Genomic DNA, 19,866 nt, shown 5'->3' with positions numbered 1-19,866 from the left:
TCTCAACCACTGCGCCACCAGGGAAGTCCCCTAGAAGTTTTTAGTTTTTATACAGTCAGGTTTATCAATCTATTTTTCTTTACAGTGAATGCTTTTTTGTATCTTTTTAAAAAATCCTTTCCTACAAGGTCAGAAGAGCATTCTCCTATATTGTCTCCTGAGAATGTTACAGTCTTGCCCTTTCCATTTAGGTCCTTAATCTACCTGGAATTAGTTTGTGTATGTATTGTAAGAGATAGAGTTTTGATTTCATTTTTTTCAACAGATGTACAATTATCCCAGCACCTTTATTTTATTTTATTTGAAGTTTTGAATTTTATTTTATTTATTTTTTTATAGAGCAGGTTCTTATTAGTTATCCATTTTATATATATCAGTGTATATATGTCAATCCCAATCTCCCAGTTCATCCCACCACCACCCACCCCCGCCGCTTCCAGCACCTTTTATTGAACAGCTTGTTTTTTCCCCATTGGCCTTTGATGATGGTGGTGGTGGTGGTGGTGGTGATGTTGGCGATGATGACGCCAGTATTCACACTTACTGAGGGCTTACCATGTACCAAGCAGCGTTCTAAGCATGAGATAACTTATTTAAACCTTACAGTAACCCTACAAATAGATCCTGCTATTATGCCCACGTTTTTAGACAAGAAGCAGAAACACAGAGAAGTTAAGTAACTTGCTCCATGTGACATAGCTGGTATGTCAAAGAGCCAGCGTTCAAACCAATTCATTCTAGCTCCAGACCCCAGGTCCTGCCATCAGGTTCGCTGTCTTTTCTATACGGCTACCTGTTTTCTATACAAAGTCTTTTTTGGCATGGGTCTGTTCCTGGCCTTTCTGTTCTTTGCATTCACCTATTTTTCTGTCCCTGGCCAATACCACACAGCCTCTTAATTAACTTCATAATAAGTCAATATCCGGTGTGGCTAGTACCCACCCCTGCCTTGTTCTTCAAGAGTGTTTTTGGCTATAGATTTACCTTTTCAACTCCTTTTTAAAAAAATTATTTATTTTTTACCTTTGGCTGCGTTGGGTCTTCGTTGCTGCACGTGGGCTTTCTCTAGTTGCGGGCGAGCGGGGTCTACTCTTTGTTGCGGTGCGCGGGCTTCTCACTGCAGTAGCTTCTCTTTGTTGTGGAACACAGGCTCTAGGCGCGCATGTTTCAGTAGTTGTGGCACTTGGGCTCCGTAGTTGTGGCTTGTGGGCTCTAGAGCGCAGGCTCAGTAGTTGTGGCACACGGGCTTAGTTGCTCCGTGGCATGTGGGATCTTCCCGGACCAGGGCTCGAACGCGTGTCCCCTGCATTGGCAGGAGGATTCTTAACCACTGCGCCACCAGGGAAGTCCCTCAACTCCTTTTAATCTTTGAATTATATTCTCCAAAAACTTGTTGAGATTTTAATTGAAACTGCATTGGATCTATAGATAATTTGGGGGAGATTTGATACATTTACAGTATAGAGCCTTCCAATCCATGAACATGGCTTGTATCTCTCCACTTATTCTGGTTGTCTTTAATGTCTCTTAAGAAAGTTTTATCATTTTCTCCATGACGATCTCACACATTTTCTATTAAGTTCATTTCTATCTACTTGCAACTTTTCATGCTATTGTAAATGAAATTGTTTCTAAAATTTCACGTTCTGTTTGTTGCTGGTTTATAGAAAAGCAATTGTGTCCTGTATGTTGATTTTATATCCAGCAATCATGTTAAACTCTTAATTCTAAAAAATTATCACTGGATTCTTTTGTCTATGCTGCATAGTTAATCATATAATCTGTGAATGACATATTTCTTCCTTCCCAATCCTTGTACCTTTTATTTTTCCTATCTTGTCTTATTGAGCAACTGATTTCCCCAAATTACGTTCAACATCTATTGATATTATCCAAAACCTTTGGAGCCAGATGTGTTTTGAATTTCAGATTTTTTAGAATTTAGAAAGGGGACTTCCTGTAACCAGGAGGAGGAAGCATCACTGATGTGCTGGGAATGGCAGAAACAAGAGATGAAAAACATCTGGCTCTTTAATGAAATTGCTGACCATCAACACCAATCCTGAAACATCCCTGCCTCTGGACTCTTTGTAATGTGAGATAGTATGTGTCCTTATCATCTAAGCCTCTTTGCTTTGTGTCTTTTGTTACTTTCAATCTAACCCACACCCCTTGTTTCTTTTCCAAAATTGCAAACATTCAACCATTTCTTACTGAGCGCTGACCATAGGCACTGGAATTATAGTGGAAACACTAGAGTTGTAGTGGGGGTTAAAATAAAAAGGCAGTGGGAGCCTGGAAGTATGGGACTCAATCTAGATGTGGGATTAGAGAAAGCCTTTCAGAGGAAGTGATGTTTAAACTGAAACAAGAAGGATCAGTAAAAGGCAGCTGGGCAAATCGGGGAGAGAGGGTGCAGTTCCAAGCACCACAGGCAGCTATGACCAAGTCAAGTCAAGAAGGGGAGGAGTTTAATAGGGAGGATAATCTTTCTCAGAAGCCACCTGTAGATATCCCATACACCTCACTAGCCAGGGTGATGTCACATGTTCATGTCCTAGCTGCAAGGGAGATGGGAAAAGTGATCTTGTATCAGGAGAGCTCCTCGACCCACAGAATGGGGAGCAGGCAACTGCTTCGTTGCCAGCCAAGAGGGTCTGTTCCAAGGGATATCTTACAGAACCAGGGGCTGGAAGAACAGGCCAGCCTCCCAAAGGACTTGAGTCAGCCAGTGGAAAGCTCGCCATACACCCATTTTGAGTGCCCAGAGTAATGTTGTCTGGCATCTCTGCTTTATTCTCCATCTCTGCAGACTCACGTTTTTTTCTCACAGGAACAATTTTCACCTCTTACCTCCAGCACCTATTTCCAGAGACTTTCTGATGGGTCCAACTAGCCTGTCATGTGGGTTCTTTGGGTCAGACACTGGGTTGTGGCAGCGGGATTGAGACTCGGTATCCCCTGTCTTGGAAAGGGACAGCCTGTATTTGCTTAACCTTCTTTACTTAAACTTGGAAGTGAGTACATTGCTGTTTAGATAATCTTTTTCATCGACGCTAACTAAGTTTCAGGTGCCAGGGCTTAAAAAATTTTTTCCCTGTGATATTTCTATAATATTTTGCCCAACGCCCCACACACACCTGGAAATATTTTTATTGAGTTTAGAAATAAGTCAGACTTTTAAAATCTGGCTTTTCCTTTTCATTAAAAATTTACTTATATACTTTGCTCTTCATTAGTCTTTGGACTGCCTTCAAAGTTCTTCCTGGTATTTAGAGTGTGGTTTCCTCCTCTTCCTCTCCTTCTTTTCTTCTGCCCTTGGGTTGGTCTTGAACATGCTTCCTGGAGGAGAGAATCACCCGTGGAGGACAGTGTGGGATGTTTGAGAGGTACAGCGAGTTCTCCAGGGCTCAGAGGAATGCTGGACAGCTGGAGGAGGGGAAGAGGACTGAACTCTTGCACCTGCTGATGGAGCAGGCTCGGGAAAGGAACCAGGTCATATGTAGACAACCTTCAATGTTCCCAGCTGATGCACAGAAACCAGGAAATGAATGAGGAGATTCCGTGCCAGGTCGAAGCCAGACAGTAACGATTCTGGGTGTTTGTGTTACAGATGTTCATCTTACAGTCATGAGTTGACTAAGCAAAGCCCCCCTTGTGTGCCGTCACAATGAGACAGAGCGTTTTATCTTATAAAGGGCAAGATTTTGTTCTCTGACTAGTTTCTATCTTCAATTAGCATTGATTCAGCCCACTACTTACAAGCTAGACCCAGCTTTCTGAAACTAGTTTTTATAGCTTCATCATCCTTTTTTCTTTCTTCCTTCCTTTCTTTCTTTCTTTCTTTGAAGTATAGCTGATTTACAATGTTGTGTTTCAGGTGTACAGCAAAGTGAATCGGTTGTACAGCAAAGTGAATCAGTTGTACATGTACATATATCCACTCGTTTTTAGTTTCTTTTCCCATATACATCATTATGGAGTACTGAGTAGAGTTCCCTGTGCTATACAGTAGGTCCTTGTTGTTTATCTACTTTATATACAGTAGTGTGTATCTGTTAATCCAAAACTCCCTAATTTACCCCTCCCCCCTGACCGCATCATCCTTAATTCTTCACCTTCTCTGCTTAAGGTATTTGATACTGCCTATCTGGAAGAATACTGTTAAAAATATCATTTACAAAGTTAGTGGGTTTGTTTGTTTGTTTGTTTTAATGAAAGAAAGTAAGCGCTCTTTGAAATATTTTTTCCTTGAAAATCTTATCCTTTGCAGTCTCTTTCACTCAGTCTGTTTGGGACAGTTACAGATGTTTGTTTGTTGCTTTTACTGTATCCAAAGGAGCAGAGATGGGGGTGGAAAGTGACTAAGATGTTCTAAGAACATTGAAATAGACCAGAAGCTCATTGTGGCTTCTTTTTTTTTTTTCTTTTAATTTTACTTTATCGATTTTTGGCTGCGTTGGGTCTTCGTTGCTGTGCGCAGGCTTTCTCTAGTTGCAGCAAGCGGGGGCTACTCTTCGTTGCAGTGTGTGGGCTTCTCATTGCGGTGGCTTCTCTTGTTGTGGAGCACGGGCTCTAGGCACGTGGGCTTCAGTAGTTGTGGCACTCGGGCTCCGTAGTTGTGGCTCACGGACTCTAGAGCGCAGGCTCAGTAGTTGTGACACACGGGCTTAGTTGCTCCGCGGCATGTGGGATCTTCCTGGACCGGGGCTGAAACCCGTGTCCCCTGTATTGACAGGCAGATTCTTAACCACTGCGCCACCAGGGAAGCCCCCATTGTGGCTTCTTAAAGGAATACGTTCCATAGCAATTTCCCCTCCAAATCTCATCTGCTTGGACTCTGGTAGAGTCAAAATTCTGGTGCTTTTTCTCCATGTTATAGTCGTTACCTTCTCTTTTCACTTCAGGATGCAATGTAAAATCACATCACGTTTGGCTGAGGGCACCCCACATTCATTAGCCCCAAGTCTTCTGCTTTCTGGGGCCTCTCATTTGTTGTACATCCAACATCAGCCTCTTTATTGCCCTTTTTACACAATATAATTATCGTTAGAAAAATTCCAAAATGCAGCTTTTCATGTTCTGTGTGCCTTTCCACATTCTTCACGTCGCTAACTTCATCCATATGCTGTTGCCTCAAACTTCAGCGAAAGTTTGTTTTTTTTTTTGACTCATACATGTATTTTCATCTTGTGTTTGTATATGTTCTTACCTCTCATGTTTCCAATGCAATGGCTGGAAAGAACCATGAACATGGACTAATTCTTTAGTATTTTCATTTTCACAACAGAAAGAGTGTTCGATGGTGACTGGTTACAGCAAATATACCTGAATTTGTATACCTATTTTTATGACATGTTGCAGACTTGCTTTTTAAAGAGATTCTGAGATCAGGAAAACCTTTCATTTTGCGTGCATTCCCTTCCTAATTAAAATCCATTGTACTAACTTGACTGTCCAGCCATGACCCTATGATATCAGAGCCCCTATTTTGTCAATTATGTCACAGGCTCTTGCTTGAGTAGGCATTTTCAACCCAAGGAGCACACCACACTAATTCACAGGATCCATTTCAGAATCAGTAGATGTATTGTGTATATGGTTTGACAGAATCTGCCTCTACTTGTATTGCCAAAACACAAGGATTTCTGGCTGCTTGAAAGAAACACTCTAATGCTGCCTTTCACATTTTATCTACTTTGGTCAAACATTGAAGTCACTTTGGGTAATGGTTTTTCATCACTTTTAAGGTTTGACAACTTTTACGTTGAACCTATATTTGGGGGTATTTCTGCTTTTAATGTAATGTATGAGGACAAGTCTTCTTTTGTCCATGAAAATGAATTGAAGTCTTTGTTAAACATTCAAGAAATAGAATTGCAGGTGCTATTTGGGATGACACATTTTTGTTTATTAAGTTTTTAAAAATTAATTAATTTGGCTGCGTCGGGTCTTAGTTGCAGCACATGGGATCTTCACTGTGGCGCACGGGCGTCTTGCTAGTTGTGGTGCGCGGGCTCAGTAGTTGCGGTGCGAGGGCTTAGTTGCCCTGCGGCATGTGGGATCTTCATTCCCTGACCAGGGATCGGACCGTGTCCCCTTCATCGGAAGGTGGATTCTTAACCACTGGACTACCAGGGAGGTCCCTTGTTTATAAAGTTTTATAAAACTTTTTTTGTTCCTGTAGATGCAGCCATTTGACTATTCAGACTCAAATGGATTTTTTTAAACTTTTTTTTTTTTTTTTTTGCGGTACGCGGGCCTCTCACTGTTGCGGCCTCTCCCGTTGCGGAGCACAGGCTCCGGACGCGCAGGCTCAGCGGCCATGGCTCACGGGCCCAGCTGCTCCACAGGAATGTGGGATCCTCCCGGCCTGGGACATGAACCCGTATCCCCTGCATCGGCAGGCGGACTCTCAACCACGAGGGAAGCCCTTAAAACATTTTTTAAAAATTTATTTGGTTGCACTGGGTCTTAGTTGCAGCACGTGGGCTCCTTAGTTGTGGCATGTGAACTCTTAGTTGCGGCATGCATATGGGATCTCATTCCCTGACCAGGGATTGAACCTGAGGCCCCTGCATTGGGAGTGTGGAGTCTTATCCACTGACTGCACCACCAGGGACGTCCCTAAAAACACTTTAAATGGAGGTTTTGTTCCATTTACTGAGGATAAATCTATGCCTTCTGACACTCTTATTTTTTAATTTTTATTTTACATTGAAGTATAGTTGATTAACAATGTTGTGTTAGTTTCAGGTGTACAGCAAAGTGATTCAGTTATACATATACCTGTATCTATTCTTTTTCAATGACACTCTTCCCTCAAAGAGAAGACGAAGCCAACACCGGTAATTGCATTCCAAGTGATTCTGTTGAAATGGAGCCATTTAAGGTCTGCCACTTTATAAAGTGCCCAAGTCCTTAGGAAAGTGGATTTTTACAGAATTAGAGTATCCTAACATGGTGGTTTGATAGCACAGATGGAAGTGCCCCAGTGATATGGTGGGGATAATTCCCTTCCCTGAGTAACTTGCTGCAGAGGGACGGATTTAAGTGGAGAAGAGCTACCCTCAGTATACCCTTCCTCTGAGTCTGAGCCATTTACACAGAGGTAACTTTAGCAACTTAGTTTCTTACTAGATTGGCTTTTTCCAGGGATTTTGAATGTATCTGTTTAGCATACTTTATTTATTTGGTTGTGCTGGGTCTTAGTTGCAGCAGGCGGGCTCCTTAGTTGTGGCAGGCGGGCTCCTCAGTTTTGGCATGCATGTGGGATCTAGTTCCCTGACCAGGGATCGAACCCAAGCCCCCTGCATTGGGAGCACAGAGTATTAACCACTGCCCCACCAGGGAAGTCCCTAGAATACCTTTTGATTACAGGAAGTATTGTGTTAAAAATTGACGTACACTTTGGAGAAAACTTCCTTGTGGCTGATTTGGTCTCCTCATCTTAAAGTAAATAGCTTTTGTGCATGTAGTTCCTGTGTTAGTTCTTTTGCATCATTTGAAAAAAAAAAATAAGATTTCAGAAGTCTTCCTAAATAACCAAGAATAATCATTGTATGCTGACCTACAGAGACCAGTCTCAACCCTGACTGATGGGTTTATATTGTAGGTATATAGGAAGGCAAAATTTGTTTGTATTCAGCTTCATGATTTTTTTAAAAAATAAATTTATTTATTAGTTTATTTTGGCTTCATTGGGTCTTCGTTGCTGCGCGTGGGCTTTCTCTAGCTGCAGTGAGCAGGGGCTACTCTTCACTGCAGTGCAAGGGCTTCTCTTTGCGGTGGCTTCTCTTGTTGCTGAGCACGGGCTCTAGGCACGTGGGCTTCAGTAGTTGTGGCACGCGGGCTCAGTAGTTGTGGTGCACGGGCTTAGTTGCTCCGTGGCATGTGGGATCTTCGTGGACCAGGGATCTAACCGGTGTCCCCTGCACTGGCAGGCGGATTCTTAACCACTGTGCCACCAGGGAAGTCCCAGCTTCATGATTTTTTAGAAACTGATGGAGATATAATGAGCCAAACAAATGCCAGAGTTCATGCTTATTTCGGTTCAGTCTTCAGTGTATAAAGGAGCTTAGTCACAGTCTAGGACAGAAAACCACACCTGAAAAATAATACAGCAATTGTATGCTGATTAAAACAATTGCAACTCATTTGCCTCTTCAGCTTACTCAGCCCCTTACAGCTGAAAGCTCCTGGCAGGAGACTTTGGTTGGTTGGAATTCAGGGAGCAATGAGAATTCAAGAGGAGGCTCTGGGGGAGGGGGGAGATTCTGGAAAGGTACCTGTCAGGTTGTAACCAGCTACTTGGACACATCCATTTGCAGCCCTTTTGGCAATTTTGGAGTTGCTTGTTGAGTGTATATATAGTATGCTTTTATAAATTAAACATTTTCCATTAGGTCATACATTATCTGACTTTCTTCATCTTTGGCAATATGAAGCTTTCAAGTAGAAATTTTAGAGTATGTGTCATATGACAGCGGTTCCTAAAGTGTGGTCCCTGGACCTCTGGAGGTTCCAGAAACCCTCTCATGGAGTCCATGAGGTCAAAACTATTTTCATAATGATAGTAAGACATTGTCTTTTTCACTGTGTTGGCATTTTTACTGATGGTGCAAAAGCAGTGGTGGGTAAGATGGCTGGTGCCTTAGCAGGAATCAGGGTGGTGGCTCCAAACTGTAGTAGAAGTTACTGAATTCTTCACCATTAGTTGTTAAAAAAAAAAATCAGTTTTATTTTTAAATGTCCTTGATGAAACAGTAAAGATTATTAATTTTATTAAATCTCAACCTTTGAATATACATCATACATCTTTTTAATAGTGTGTGTGACAAGACAGACAGGAAGTATGCTTAAACCAAAATACTTAAGTGATTGTTTTGAGCTGGTCTAGCTGCTTTTATCATAGGACACCGTTTTTACTTCAAAGAACGATCGACAGACAAACACTTGAGCATTTGTCAAACATTTTCTCAAAAATGAATGAAGTGAGCCTGTCACCTCAAGGAAACAACTGACAACATTTGTTGCCAACGATAAAATTCCAGCTTTTAAGTGGAAATTAGAATTTTGGAAAATGTGTACATGGCACTGTGAGCTTGACAGTTTCCAGATATTTAAAGACTCATCAGATAAGATAGGTAGTGAAATAAACATGGAATTTTAAAATATTTTATACGGAAATGTGTCAACACTTGGAAGATCTGCATATATCAGTGAAATAATATTTTCCAAATGACCAATGCATAGTGCATTCATGCATAGGTGAAAGATCCATTCAAAGTGCAAGACAGACTAGTGCATTTTATTGTAACCAGTATGAAAAATTCATTGCCATGGTTTCAGATTTCACATTGCAGCTAACCTCTAAGAAACTACTATTTGTTAAGTTTGGGTGTGGTGTCAAATAAGAACATCTGCAATTACCTAGAAAAGGCATTGAAATACTCCTCCGTTTTCTAACTACATATCTGTGTGAAGTTGTATTTTTTTGATGTACTTCCACCAAAGTAAAGACTCATAACAGACTAAATGTAAAAGAATATGAGAATCCAGCTGTCTTCTATTAAACCAGACATTAAAGAGATTTACAGAAATGTAAAACAGTGCCATTCTTCTCATTTTCTTTTTGTTTTGTTTTGGAAAGTAAAGTTCCTAAAAACAAACAAAAAATTAAAAAAATATATATGCTAGTTACATTAATATATAATGGATTTATTATTGTCTTTTTAAATGAATTGATAGGTATTTAAAAAATCTTTTAGTTTTTAATTTCTGATAGAGTAAATATTGATAGCTATAAACCATGTAAACAAAAGCTCTTTGGGGTCCTCAACGATCTTTAAAAAAATCTATTTATTTATTTATTTATGGCTGCGTTGGGTCTTCGTTGCTGTGCGCAGTCTCTAGTTGCGGCGAGTGAGGGCTACTCTTTGTTGTGTTGCGCGGGCTTCTCATTGTGGTGGCTTTTCTTGTTGCGGAGCACGGGCTCTAGGCACGCGGGCTTCAGTAGTTGTGGCTTGTGGGCTCAGGAGTTGTGGCGCGTGGGCTCTAGAGCACAGGCTCAGTAGTTGTGGCACACGGGCTTAGTTGCTCCGCGGCATGTGGGATCTTCCTGGACCGGGGCTGAAACCCGTGTCCCCTGTATTGACAGGCGAATTCTTAACCACTGCGCCACCAGGGAAGCCCTCCTCAACGATTTTTAAGAGGGCAAAGGAGTCTTCAAAAGTGTCATCATGTGACATTAAACAGGAAGGGATGCATTTCTCTCTCTCTTTCTCTCCCTCTCCATTCCTCCCTCCCTCCCTGTCTTTAATTGAGGTATAATTCACAGATAATGGATAGGACTCATTTTTGATAATGGTACCATCCCCAAAGTAGCAAAGGCTATTTTTAAAAACACCACTTAAAATATTTGCTTACAAAAGAGTCTTTTTAAGATTTGGAGGTTTTTTTCCATTAAGTTTTCCACATTTTAGTGAAGAATGTAAGTGGGTTGATTAGTTTTTCATCTGTTTTGAATTTTCTCGTAGCTGCTGTCAAGAAAGTCCATGTTGTGGCCATCCATGTGACAGCAGCAGTAGAGTCTGGCGTCACTGGAGATGTTTTAATGTAGCATAAAAAAGAACTATGCTATATTCACAAGCAAGTACTAGTTTATTTGTTACTGAGTCAGGTTTTTTATTATTAATATCTTCTATCTCACTTGGACCCTGTTATTTTAGTAAGTGCTTTATTATAGCTTGCAGAATGTTCTTGAATACAGATAACTTATTGGAAACATATTGTTGGTTTGAGGCCTGTAATTTTTAAGGTGGACTCAATTCAAATGTAGATTTTTTTTAAAAAGTGTTTTGATCTCAAAAGCTGTTGCTTTATATTATACATATTAGGGCTAAAAAGAATTGCAAAGTAATATAATAAGGAAAAATATGAACTTAGGTTGTTAGCAGGACAAGGGTGAAATCTAAGAGCAGACTATCTTAGTAAGTCTTCAAGGAAACATCTATAAACATCTATAGATGTTTATAACATCTATAAACATCTATAACTGCTAAAAATAGTAAGGCTCTGGAGATAGGAAATTATACAGAGAGAGGGCTCTCAAATGGAGGGAAGTGTGTGAAAAGGAATTTTAAATAAATAAGGTCAATATGAAACTATATTAACAAAGGGTTACTGATTAGCCGAGAGCTTTAAAGAAGACTTGCTCTAATTAACTAGGAATGATTGTAATCATTACTTGAACTGTTTGTATATTTGCTCTCTCAAGTAGTTTAAAGAGATCTACAGTCTTGTTTACACTATAAATTTGCCTGACAACCCTTGACCTTATAGGTAACATAAATAAATAACATTCTTGAGCAGTGTTTCCTGAAATGAAATCTCAGACTTTGTGGAATATGTTATTGAGGACCAAGAATCAATGAAAATCTTAAATGGTCTCTGATTTTTTATGATAATATTAGAACTTATTAGGTATAAAGGTAAACATTGTACAGTGATTACTTTCAATTAGAAAATATATTTGTAAAAGAAAGCCTGAATTTCTTTTCTTTTTTTTTTTTTTTTTTCCGGTACGCGGGCCTCTCACTGCTGTGGCCTCTCCCGTTGCGGAGCACAGGCTCCGGACGCGCAGGCTCAGCGGCCATGGCTCACGGGCCCAGCCGCTCCGCGGCATGTGGGATCCTCCCGGACGGGGGCACGAACCCGCGTCCCCTGCATCGGCAGGCGGACTCTCAACCACTGCGCCACCAGGGAAGCCCCTGAATTTCTTAAGTTGAGGTTTCTCAAATTGTTCTGTGGGCCTGGGCGGGAGTAAGGTTGAGGAAATTATTTTTCTTCAGAAGAGGGTTTCTCTTGTGTAGCTTGCAGGATCTTAGTTCCCCGACCAGGGATGGAACCCATGCCCCCTGCAGTGGAAGCGCAGAATCCTAAGCAGTGGACCGCCAGGGAATTCCCAGGGTTTCTCAAGTTTGAGAAAAAAAGTGTCTTGACTCTGCCACCCTCCTGCTCTAAGTCAAGTATATGGAACGTTTTCTTATGTTACAGTTTGCACTGCTTTGAATGGAAAATAGAATCAAAGCACAATGATAGATTTAAAATTGAAGATGCTGGATCTAAAAAATAAGCTGAAGGACGATGCCGAATGTATATTGTAAGATTGCACGCGCCTGGGATAGGGTTACACGGTGGCTTTGTGTTTTTGTATTTGACTTGGCATTTTTCCATTTTACATGATCCTCACGACCGATTTCTCAAATTAGGCAGGGATTCTATCTTCATCTTGTAGGTGGATGACTAAAACCTTGAGATGTTCCATGGCCTTTCTCTGTGAAGTCCCAGAGCCTGGGCTAGAACCTCATCCTCTATTACTGTTACCTCTCATGAGCAGACTTTCACCTTTGCAAATTCTCTCTTCCCCAGTGTTGTGCTAACACCCCACCTTCGTAGGTCTTTCTGGGCTCTCCTCCCTGGGTTTGGCCCTCTTTATGAATTCAGTGCAGAGCTGCAGCCGACTCTGGGGTTCTGATCCTTGGCTATTGTTTCAGATCTACCAGCTCCCTGGCCTCCGTCCTTGAGCCCTGAATACATCTGCGTTTCCAACTCTCTTCTGGACATGTCAGTCCCTGACTCCACATGTCACTTCACCCCAAACTGCTGTCCCTCCGCCTGTGTACTCACAGGAAACAGAACCAAGGAGTCGCCTTAGAATCCTCCCCTTTCCTGCATATCCCTTCCAGCCTCCCCATCCAGTCACTAAGACTAGCTGATTCTTTGTTCATGGTCTATAAAATCCTCCCCTCTGCTCCCAGTTTCTCTGCTTTGGATATTGATGTCCCCTGACATCCAGCTCCTGGTGATGCTAAACACGTCTCTGGTGTGCCACTCCCTTTGCGAACCCTTCAGTGGCTCACTTGTGCCCACCAGAGAGTCTAGACACCTTAACTCGGCATTCAAGGCCCTGGGTGATCAGGCCCAGACCCTCTAGTTCCGTCACCCACCACCACTCATTCCCTTGTGCCCTACCCCCACCTTGAGCTCCAGCAGGACCGGTCCCCCTGATTCCTGGGCCTCTCCCTGCCTTTGCATTAGGGGTGGCTGGAATACCTACCCGCTCCCTTCCAGACTAGGAATCTTGAGGCAGCCTGTACATCATGGCTATAATTCTCTTCTTTCTTGTTCCCCAGCCCCAAGCACCATTCCTGGCAAATAGCGTAGGCTTGATGCATGGTTGAATGTTGGAATGAAGTCCGCATGAGTCATTTGTTTGAAGAAAGCAAGTATTTTGTAACTCTTCTCCCTGCCATTTCCTTGCCCCAAATTTCAGTGAGCTTATCCTGAATGCTAACTCAGAGATAACAGTTAAGGTGCTAATAGTGTGACTGAGTTGACACGGGAGTGTGTTTCATCTCTCAGTTTTTGGTATCTGCAGAAGACACTTTGCTTTGCGCTAGGACATTAAATACATCCAAACACCATGTTTCTAACAGGAATAGGGGACGTGAACAGAGGGGTCAGAGTTCAATATCTCAGGCAGTTTTCAAACCAAATTTGGTAATGTTGATTTAAAATTTGCTCAGCGAAAAAGCACCCAAGTACAATCATGGAAAATGTTAGAACTGCTTTCTACGTACTGATTTATTGTTGAGAGAATTGTTCACTGAAGTTACGTTAATCACGGAGAAAGATTACAAGCTCTCCCTTTGTTTTTTATTAACAGGATCAATTTGACAACTTAGAAAAACACACACAGTGGGGAATTGATATTCTTGAGAAATACATCAAATTTGTAAAGGAAAGGACAGAGATTGAACTCAGCTATGCAAAGCAACTCAGGTAAGTTGATATTGAGAAAGGTTGTTTGTTAACTGCAGAATGGATGTAAAGATAATTTATATCCTCATTTTATACTATAAATGTATAATCCTTTAAATATTTATTTTCCCTTTTCATGTAAGCTTATATTTCAGTAGAAGCAGTTGTTTTTTTTAATATTGAAAATTATTTTTTAGAGGACAGTAAACATAAAAACCAAGTTATTGCTTTTAGGCTCTGTTTCTTTTCTTTAGAATTTTTAAATTTAATTTTATTTATTTTTTTATACAGTAGGTTCTTATTGGTCATCAATTTTATACACATCAGTGTATACATGTCAATCCCAGTCGTCCAATTCAGCACACCACCATCCCCACTCCCCCGTGGCTTTCCCCCCTTGGTGTCCATACATTTGTTCTCTACATCTGTGTCTCAACTTCTACCCTGCAGACCGGTTCATCTGTACCATTTTTCTAGGTTCCACATACATGCGTTAATATACGATATTTGTTTTTCTCTTTCTGACTTACTTCACTCTGTATGACAGTCTCTAGATCCATCCATGTCTCAACAAATGACTCAATTTCATTCCTTTTTATGGCTGAGTAATAGTCCATTGTATATATGTACCACAACTTCTTTATCCATTCGTCTGTCGATGGGCATTTAGGTTGCTTCCATGACCTGGCTATTGTAAATAGTGCTGCAATGAACATTGGGGTGCGTGTGTCTTTTTGAATTATGGTTTTCTCAGGGTATATGCCCAGTAGTGGGATTGCTGGATCATATGGTAATTCTATTTTTAGTTTTTTAAGGAACCTCCATACTATTCTCCATAGTGGCTGTACCAATCTACATTCCCACCAACAGTGCAAGAGGGTTCCCTTTTCTCCACACCCTCTCCAGCATTTGTTGTTTGTAGATTTTCTGATGATGCCCATTCTAACTGGTGTGAGGTGATACCTCATTGTAGTTTTGATTTGCATTTCTCTAATAATTAGGGATGTTGAGCAGCTTTTCATGTGCTTCTTGGCCATCTCTATGTCTTCTTTGGAGAAATGTCTGTTTAGGTCTTCTGCCCATTTTTGGATTGGGTTGTTTGTTTTTTTAATATTGAGCTGCATGAGCTGTTTATATATTTTGGAGATTAATCCTTTGTCCGTTGATTCGTTTGCAAATATTTTCTCCCATTCTGAGGGTTGTCTTTCCATCTTGTTTATGGTTTCCTTTGCTGTGCAAAAGCTTTTAAGTTTCATTAGGTCTCATTTGTTTATTTTTGTTTCTATTTCCATTATTCTAAGAGGTGGATCAAAAAAGATCTTGCTGTGATTTATGTCAAAGAGTGTTCCTCCTATCTTTTCCTCTAAGAGTTTTATAGTGTCTGGTCTTACATTTAGGTCTCGAATCCATTTTGAGTTTATTTTTGTGTGTGGTGTTAGGGAGTGTTCTAATTTCATTCTTTTACATGTAGCTGTCCAGTTTTCCCAGCACCACTTATTGAAGAGACTGTCTTGTCTCCATTGTATATCCTTGCCTCCTTTGTCATAGATTAGTTGACCACAGGTGCGTGGGTTTATCTCTGGGCTTTCTATCTTGTTCCATTGATCTATGTTTCTGTTTTTGTGCCAGTACCATATTGTCTTGATTAATGTAGCTTTGTAGTATAGTCTGAAGTCAGGGAGTCTGTTACCTCCAGCTCTGTTTTTTTCCCTCAAGACTGCTTTGGCTATTCGGAATCTTTTGTGTCTCCATACAAATTTTAAGATTTTTTGTTCTAGTTCCATAAAAAATGCCATTGGTAATTTGATAGGGATTGAATTGAATCTGTAGACTGCTTTGGGTAGTATAGTCATTTTCACAATATTGATTCTTCCAAGCTAAGAACATGGTATATCTCTCCATCTGTTGGTATCATCTTTAATTTCTTTCATCAGTGTCTTATAGTTTTCTGCATACAGGTCTTTTGTCTCCCTAGGTAGGTTTATTCCTAGGTATTTTATTCTTTTTGTTGCAGTGGTAAACGGGAGTGTTTCCTTAATTTCTCTTGCAGATTTTTCATCATTAGTGTATAGGAATGCAAGAGATTTCTGTGCATTAATTTTGTATCCTGCAACTTTACCAAATTCATTGATTAGTTCTAGTAGTTTTCTTTTGGCATCTTTAGGATTCTCTATGTATAGTATCATGTCATCTGCAAACAGTGACAGTTTTACTTCTTCTTTTCCAATTTGTATTCCTTTTATTTCTTTTTCTTCTCTGATTGCCATGACTAGGACTTCCAAAGCTATGTTGAGTAAGAGTGGTAAGAGTGGACATCCTTGTCTCGTTCCTGATCTTAGAGGAAATGCTTTCAGTTTTTCACCATTGAGAATGATGTTTACTGTGGGTTTGTCGTATATGGCCTTTATTATGTTGAGGTAGGTTCCCTCTATGACCACTGTCTTGAGAGTTTTTATCATAAATGGGTGTTGAATTTTGTCAGAAGCTTTTTCTTCATCTATTGAGATGATCATATGGTTTTTCTCCTTCAATTTGTTAATATGGTTTATCACATTGATTGATTTGCCTATATTGAAGAATCCTTGCATCCCTGGGATAAATCCCACTTGATCGTGGTGTATGATCCTTTTAATGTGCTGTTGGATTCTGTTTGCTAGTATTTTGTTGAGGATTTTTGCATCTATATTCATAAGTGATATTGGTCTGTAATTTTCTTGTTTTGTAGTATCTTTGTCTGGTTTTGGTATCAGGGTGATGGTGGCCTCATAGAATGAGTTTGGGAGTGTTCTTCCTCTGCAGTTTTTTGGAAGAGCTTGAGAAGGATAGGTGTTAGCTCTTCTCTAAATGTTTGGTAGAATTCACCTGTGAAGCCATCTGGTCCTGGACTTTTGTTTGTTGGAAAATTTTTAATCACAGTTTCAATTTCAGTGCTTGTGATAGGTCTGTTTATATTTTCTATTTCTTCCTGGTTCAGTCTCGGAAGGTTGTGCATTTCTAAGAATTTGTCCATTTCTTCCAGGTTTTCCGTTTTGTTGGCATAGAGTTGCTTGTAGTAGTCTCTTAGGATGCTTTGTATTTCTGCGGTGTCTGTTGTAAACTTCTCCTTTTTCATTTCTAATTGTATTGATTTGAGTCCTCTCCCTCTTTTTCTTGATGAGTCTGGCTAATGGTTTATCAATTTTGTTTATCTTCTTAAAGAACGAGTTTTTAGTTTTATTGATCTTTGCTGTTGTTTTCTTTGTTTCTATTTCATTTATTTCTGCTCTGATCTTTATGATTTCTTTTCTTCTGCTAACTTTGGGTTTTGTTTGTTCTTCTTTCTCTAGTTCCTTTAGGTGTAAGGATATATTGTTTATTTGAGATTTTTCTTGTTTCTTGAGGTAGGCTTGTATAGCTATAAACTTCCCTCTTAGAACTGCTTTTGCTGCATCCCACAGGTTTTGGATCATCATGTTTTCATTGTCATTTGTCTCTAGGTATTTTTTGATATCCTCTTTGATTTCTTCAATGATCTCTTGGTTATTTATTAACGTATTATTTAGCCTCCATGTGTTTGTGTTTTTTATGTTTTTTTCCCTGCAGTTCATTTCTAATCTCATAGCACTGTGGTCAGAAAAGATGCTTGATATGATTTCAATTTTCTTAAATTTACCGAGGCTTGATTTGTGACCCAAGATGTGATCTATCCTGGAGAATGTTCCATGTGCACTTGAGAAGAAAGTGTAATCTGCTGTTTTTGGATGGAATGTCCTATAAATATCAATTAAATCTATCTGGTCTATTGTGTCATTTAAAGCTTCTGTTTCCTTATTAATTTTCTGTTTGGATGATCTGTCCATTGGTGTAAGTGAGGTGTTAAAGTCCCCCACTATTACTGTGTTTCTGTCGATTTCCTCTTTTATAGCTGTTAGCAGTTGCCTTATGTATTGAGGTGCTCCTATGTTGGGTGCATATATATTTATAATTGTTATATCTTCTTCTTGGATTGATCCCTGATCATTATGTAGTGTCCTTCCTTGTCTCTTGTAACATTCTTTATTTTAAAGTCTATTTTATCTGATATGAGTATTGCTACTCCAGCTTCCTTTTGATTTCCATTTGCATGGAATACCTTTTTCCATCCCCTCACTTTCAGTCTGTATGTGTCCCTAGGTCTGAAGTGGGTCTGTTGTAGACAGCATATATATGGGTCTTGTTTTTGTTTCCATTCAGCAAGCCTGTGTCTTTTGGCTGGAGCATTTAATCCATTCACATTTAAGGTAATTATCGATATGTATGTTCCTATGACCATTTTCTTAATTGTTTTGGGTTTGTTTTTATAGGTCCTTTTCTTCTCTTGTGTTTCCCACTTAGAGAAGATCCTTTAGCATTTGTAGAGCTGGTTTGGTGGTGCTGAATTCTCTTAGCTTTTGCTTGTCTGTAAAGCTTTTGATTTCTCCATTGAATCTGAATGAGATCCTTGCTGGGTAGAGTAATCTTGGTTGTACGTTCTTCCCTTTCATCACTTGAAGTATATCATGCAACTCCCTTCTGGCTTGTAGAGTTTCTGATGAGAAATCAGCTGTTAACCTTATGGGAGTTCCCTTGTATGTTATTTGTCATTTTTCCCTTGCTGCTTTCAATAATTTTTCTTTGTCTTTAATTTTTCCCAATTTGATTACTATGTGTCTTGGTGTGTTTCTCCTTGGGTTTATCCTGTATGGGACTCGCTGTGTTTCCTGGACTTGGGTGGCTATTTCCTTTCCGATGTTAGGGAAGTTTTCAACTATAATCTCTTCAAATATTTTCTCTGGTCCTTTCTCTCTCTCTTCTTCTGGGACCCCTGTAATGCGAATGTTGTTGCGTTTAATGTTGTCCCAGAGGTCTCTTAGGCTGTCTTCATTTCTTTTCATTCTTGGTTCTTTATTCTGTTCCACAGCAGTGAATTCCACCATTCTGTCTTCCAGGTCACTTATCCATTCTTCTGCCTCAGTTATTCTGCTATTGATTCCTTCTAGTGTAGTTTTCATTTCAGTTATTGTATTGCTCATCTCTGTTTGTTTGTTCTTCAGTTCTTCTAGGTCTTTGTTAAACATTTCTTACATCTTCTCGATCTTTGCCTTCATTCCTTTTCTGAGGTCCTGCATCATCTTCATTATCATTATTCTGAATTCTTTTTCTGGAAGGTTGCCTATCTCCACTTCATTTAGTTGTTTTTCTGAGGTTTTATCTTGTTCCTTCATCTGGTACATAGCCCTCTGCCTTTTCATCTTGTCTTTCTGTGAATGTGGTTTTTGTTCCACAGGCTGCAGGATGTAGTTCTTCTTGCTTCTGCTGTCTGCCCTCTAGGCTCTGTTTCTTAAAAGGATTCTGCTGAATTTTGGAGCACCATTTTTTTTTCCCCAGAAAACATTTTTGAAATATATATACAGAAAAGCGCACAGATCATAAATGTAAAGCCCCGGAAATTTTCAGAGTGAATACCACTATGTGACCACACCCAGGTCAAGAAACAGGAAATTCCCAGCCTCAGAGGCCCCCCATCGCCCCAGCCCTTTCTGGTTCATCCCCCTCCCCCCCCCATAGTTGACCACCTTCCTGATCTCTGACAGCTTGGATTAGTCTTGCTTATTTTTGAACCTTACGCAAATGTAATAATTTATTATGCACTGTTTATATTTGGCTTCCTTTGTTCCTCATTATGTCTATGAGATTCATTTGTGTTGTTGCATGTGGTGGTGCTTTTCTTTTGATTGGTGTTTAGTATTTTGGTATATGGATGTATCATAGTTTGTCCAGTCTACTGTCACTAGGCTATTGCTTGTTTCCAATTTGGGGATATAAAGTATATACCCAGGAGTGGAATTCCTGGGTCATAGGCTTCGTGTATGTTTAGCTTTAGTAGATGGAGTCAAACAATTTTCCAGACAGTTTGTCTGATTCACGATCCCTCCAGCAGCACGTGAGAGGTCCTGTGGAGGCCCTTCTTATAACAATTTAACAATGATGAAATTATCCAAGAAAGTTGTGTTTTTATGTAAAATGTTTAAAAGTGGCTGGTAA

General features: G+C 40.0%; 1 protein-coding gene across 6 annotated transcripts in view; it reads left to right on the top strand.

Annotated features, from left to right (window-relative positions):
• The window catches only part of FNBP1 (formin binding protein 1), a 140,929-nt gene that overhangs the window by 29,259 nt on the left and 91,804 nt on the right, over window positions 1–19,866 (top strand). For all 6 annotated transcript variants that reach the window (XM_029202342.1, XM_029202341.1, XM_029202340.1 and 3 more), the window contains exon 2: window positions 13,730–13,845. In XM_029202342.1, the coding sequence (XP_029058175.1) occupies window positions 13,730–13,845 (116 nt within the window). The remainder of the gene's footprint in view (window positions 1–13,729; window positions 13,846–19,866) is intronic.

Source organism: Monodon monoceros, unplaced genomic scaffold (assembly GCF_005190385.1).
Source record: "Monodon monoceros isolate NGI ecotype Baffin Bay Population unplaced genomic scaffold, NGI_Narwhal_1 Super_Scaffold_5, whole genome shotgun sequence".
Lineage (NCBI taxonomy): Eukaryota > Metazoa > Chordata > Mammalia > Artiodactyla > Monodontidae > Monodon > Monodon monoceros.
This window is presented reverse-complemented; position numbering and strand designations above follow the sequence as displayed.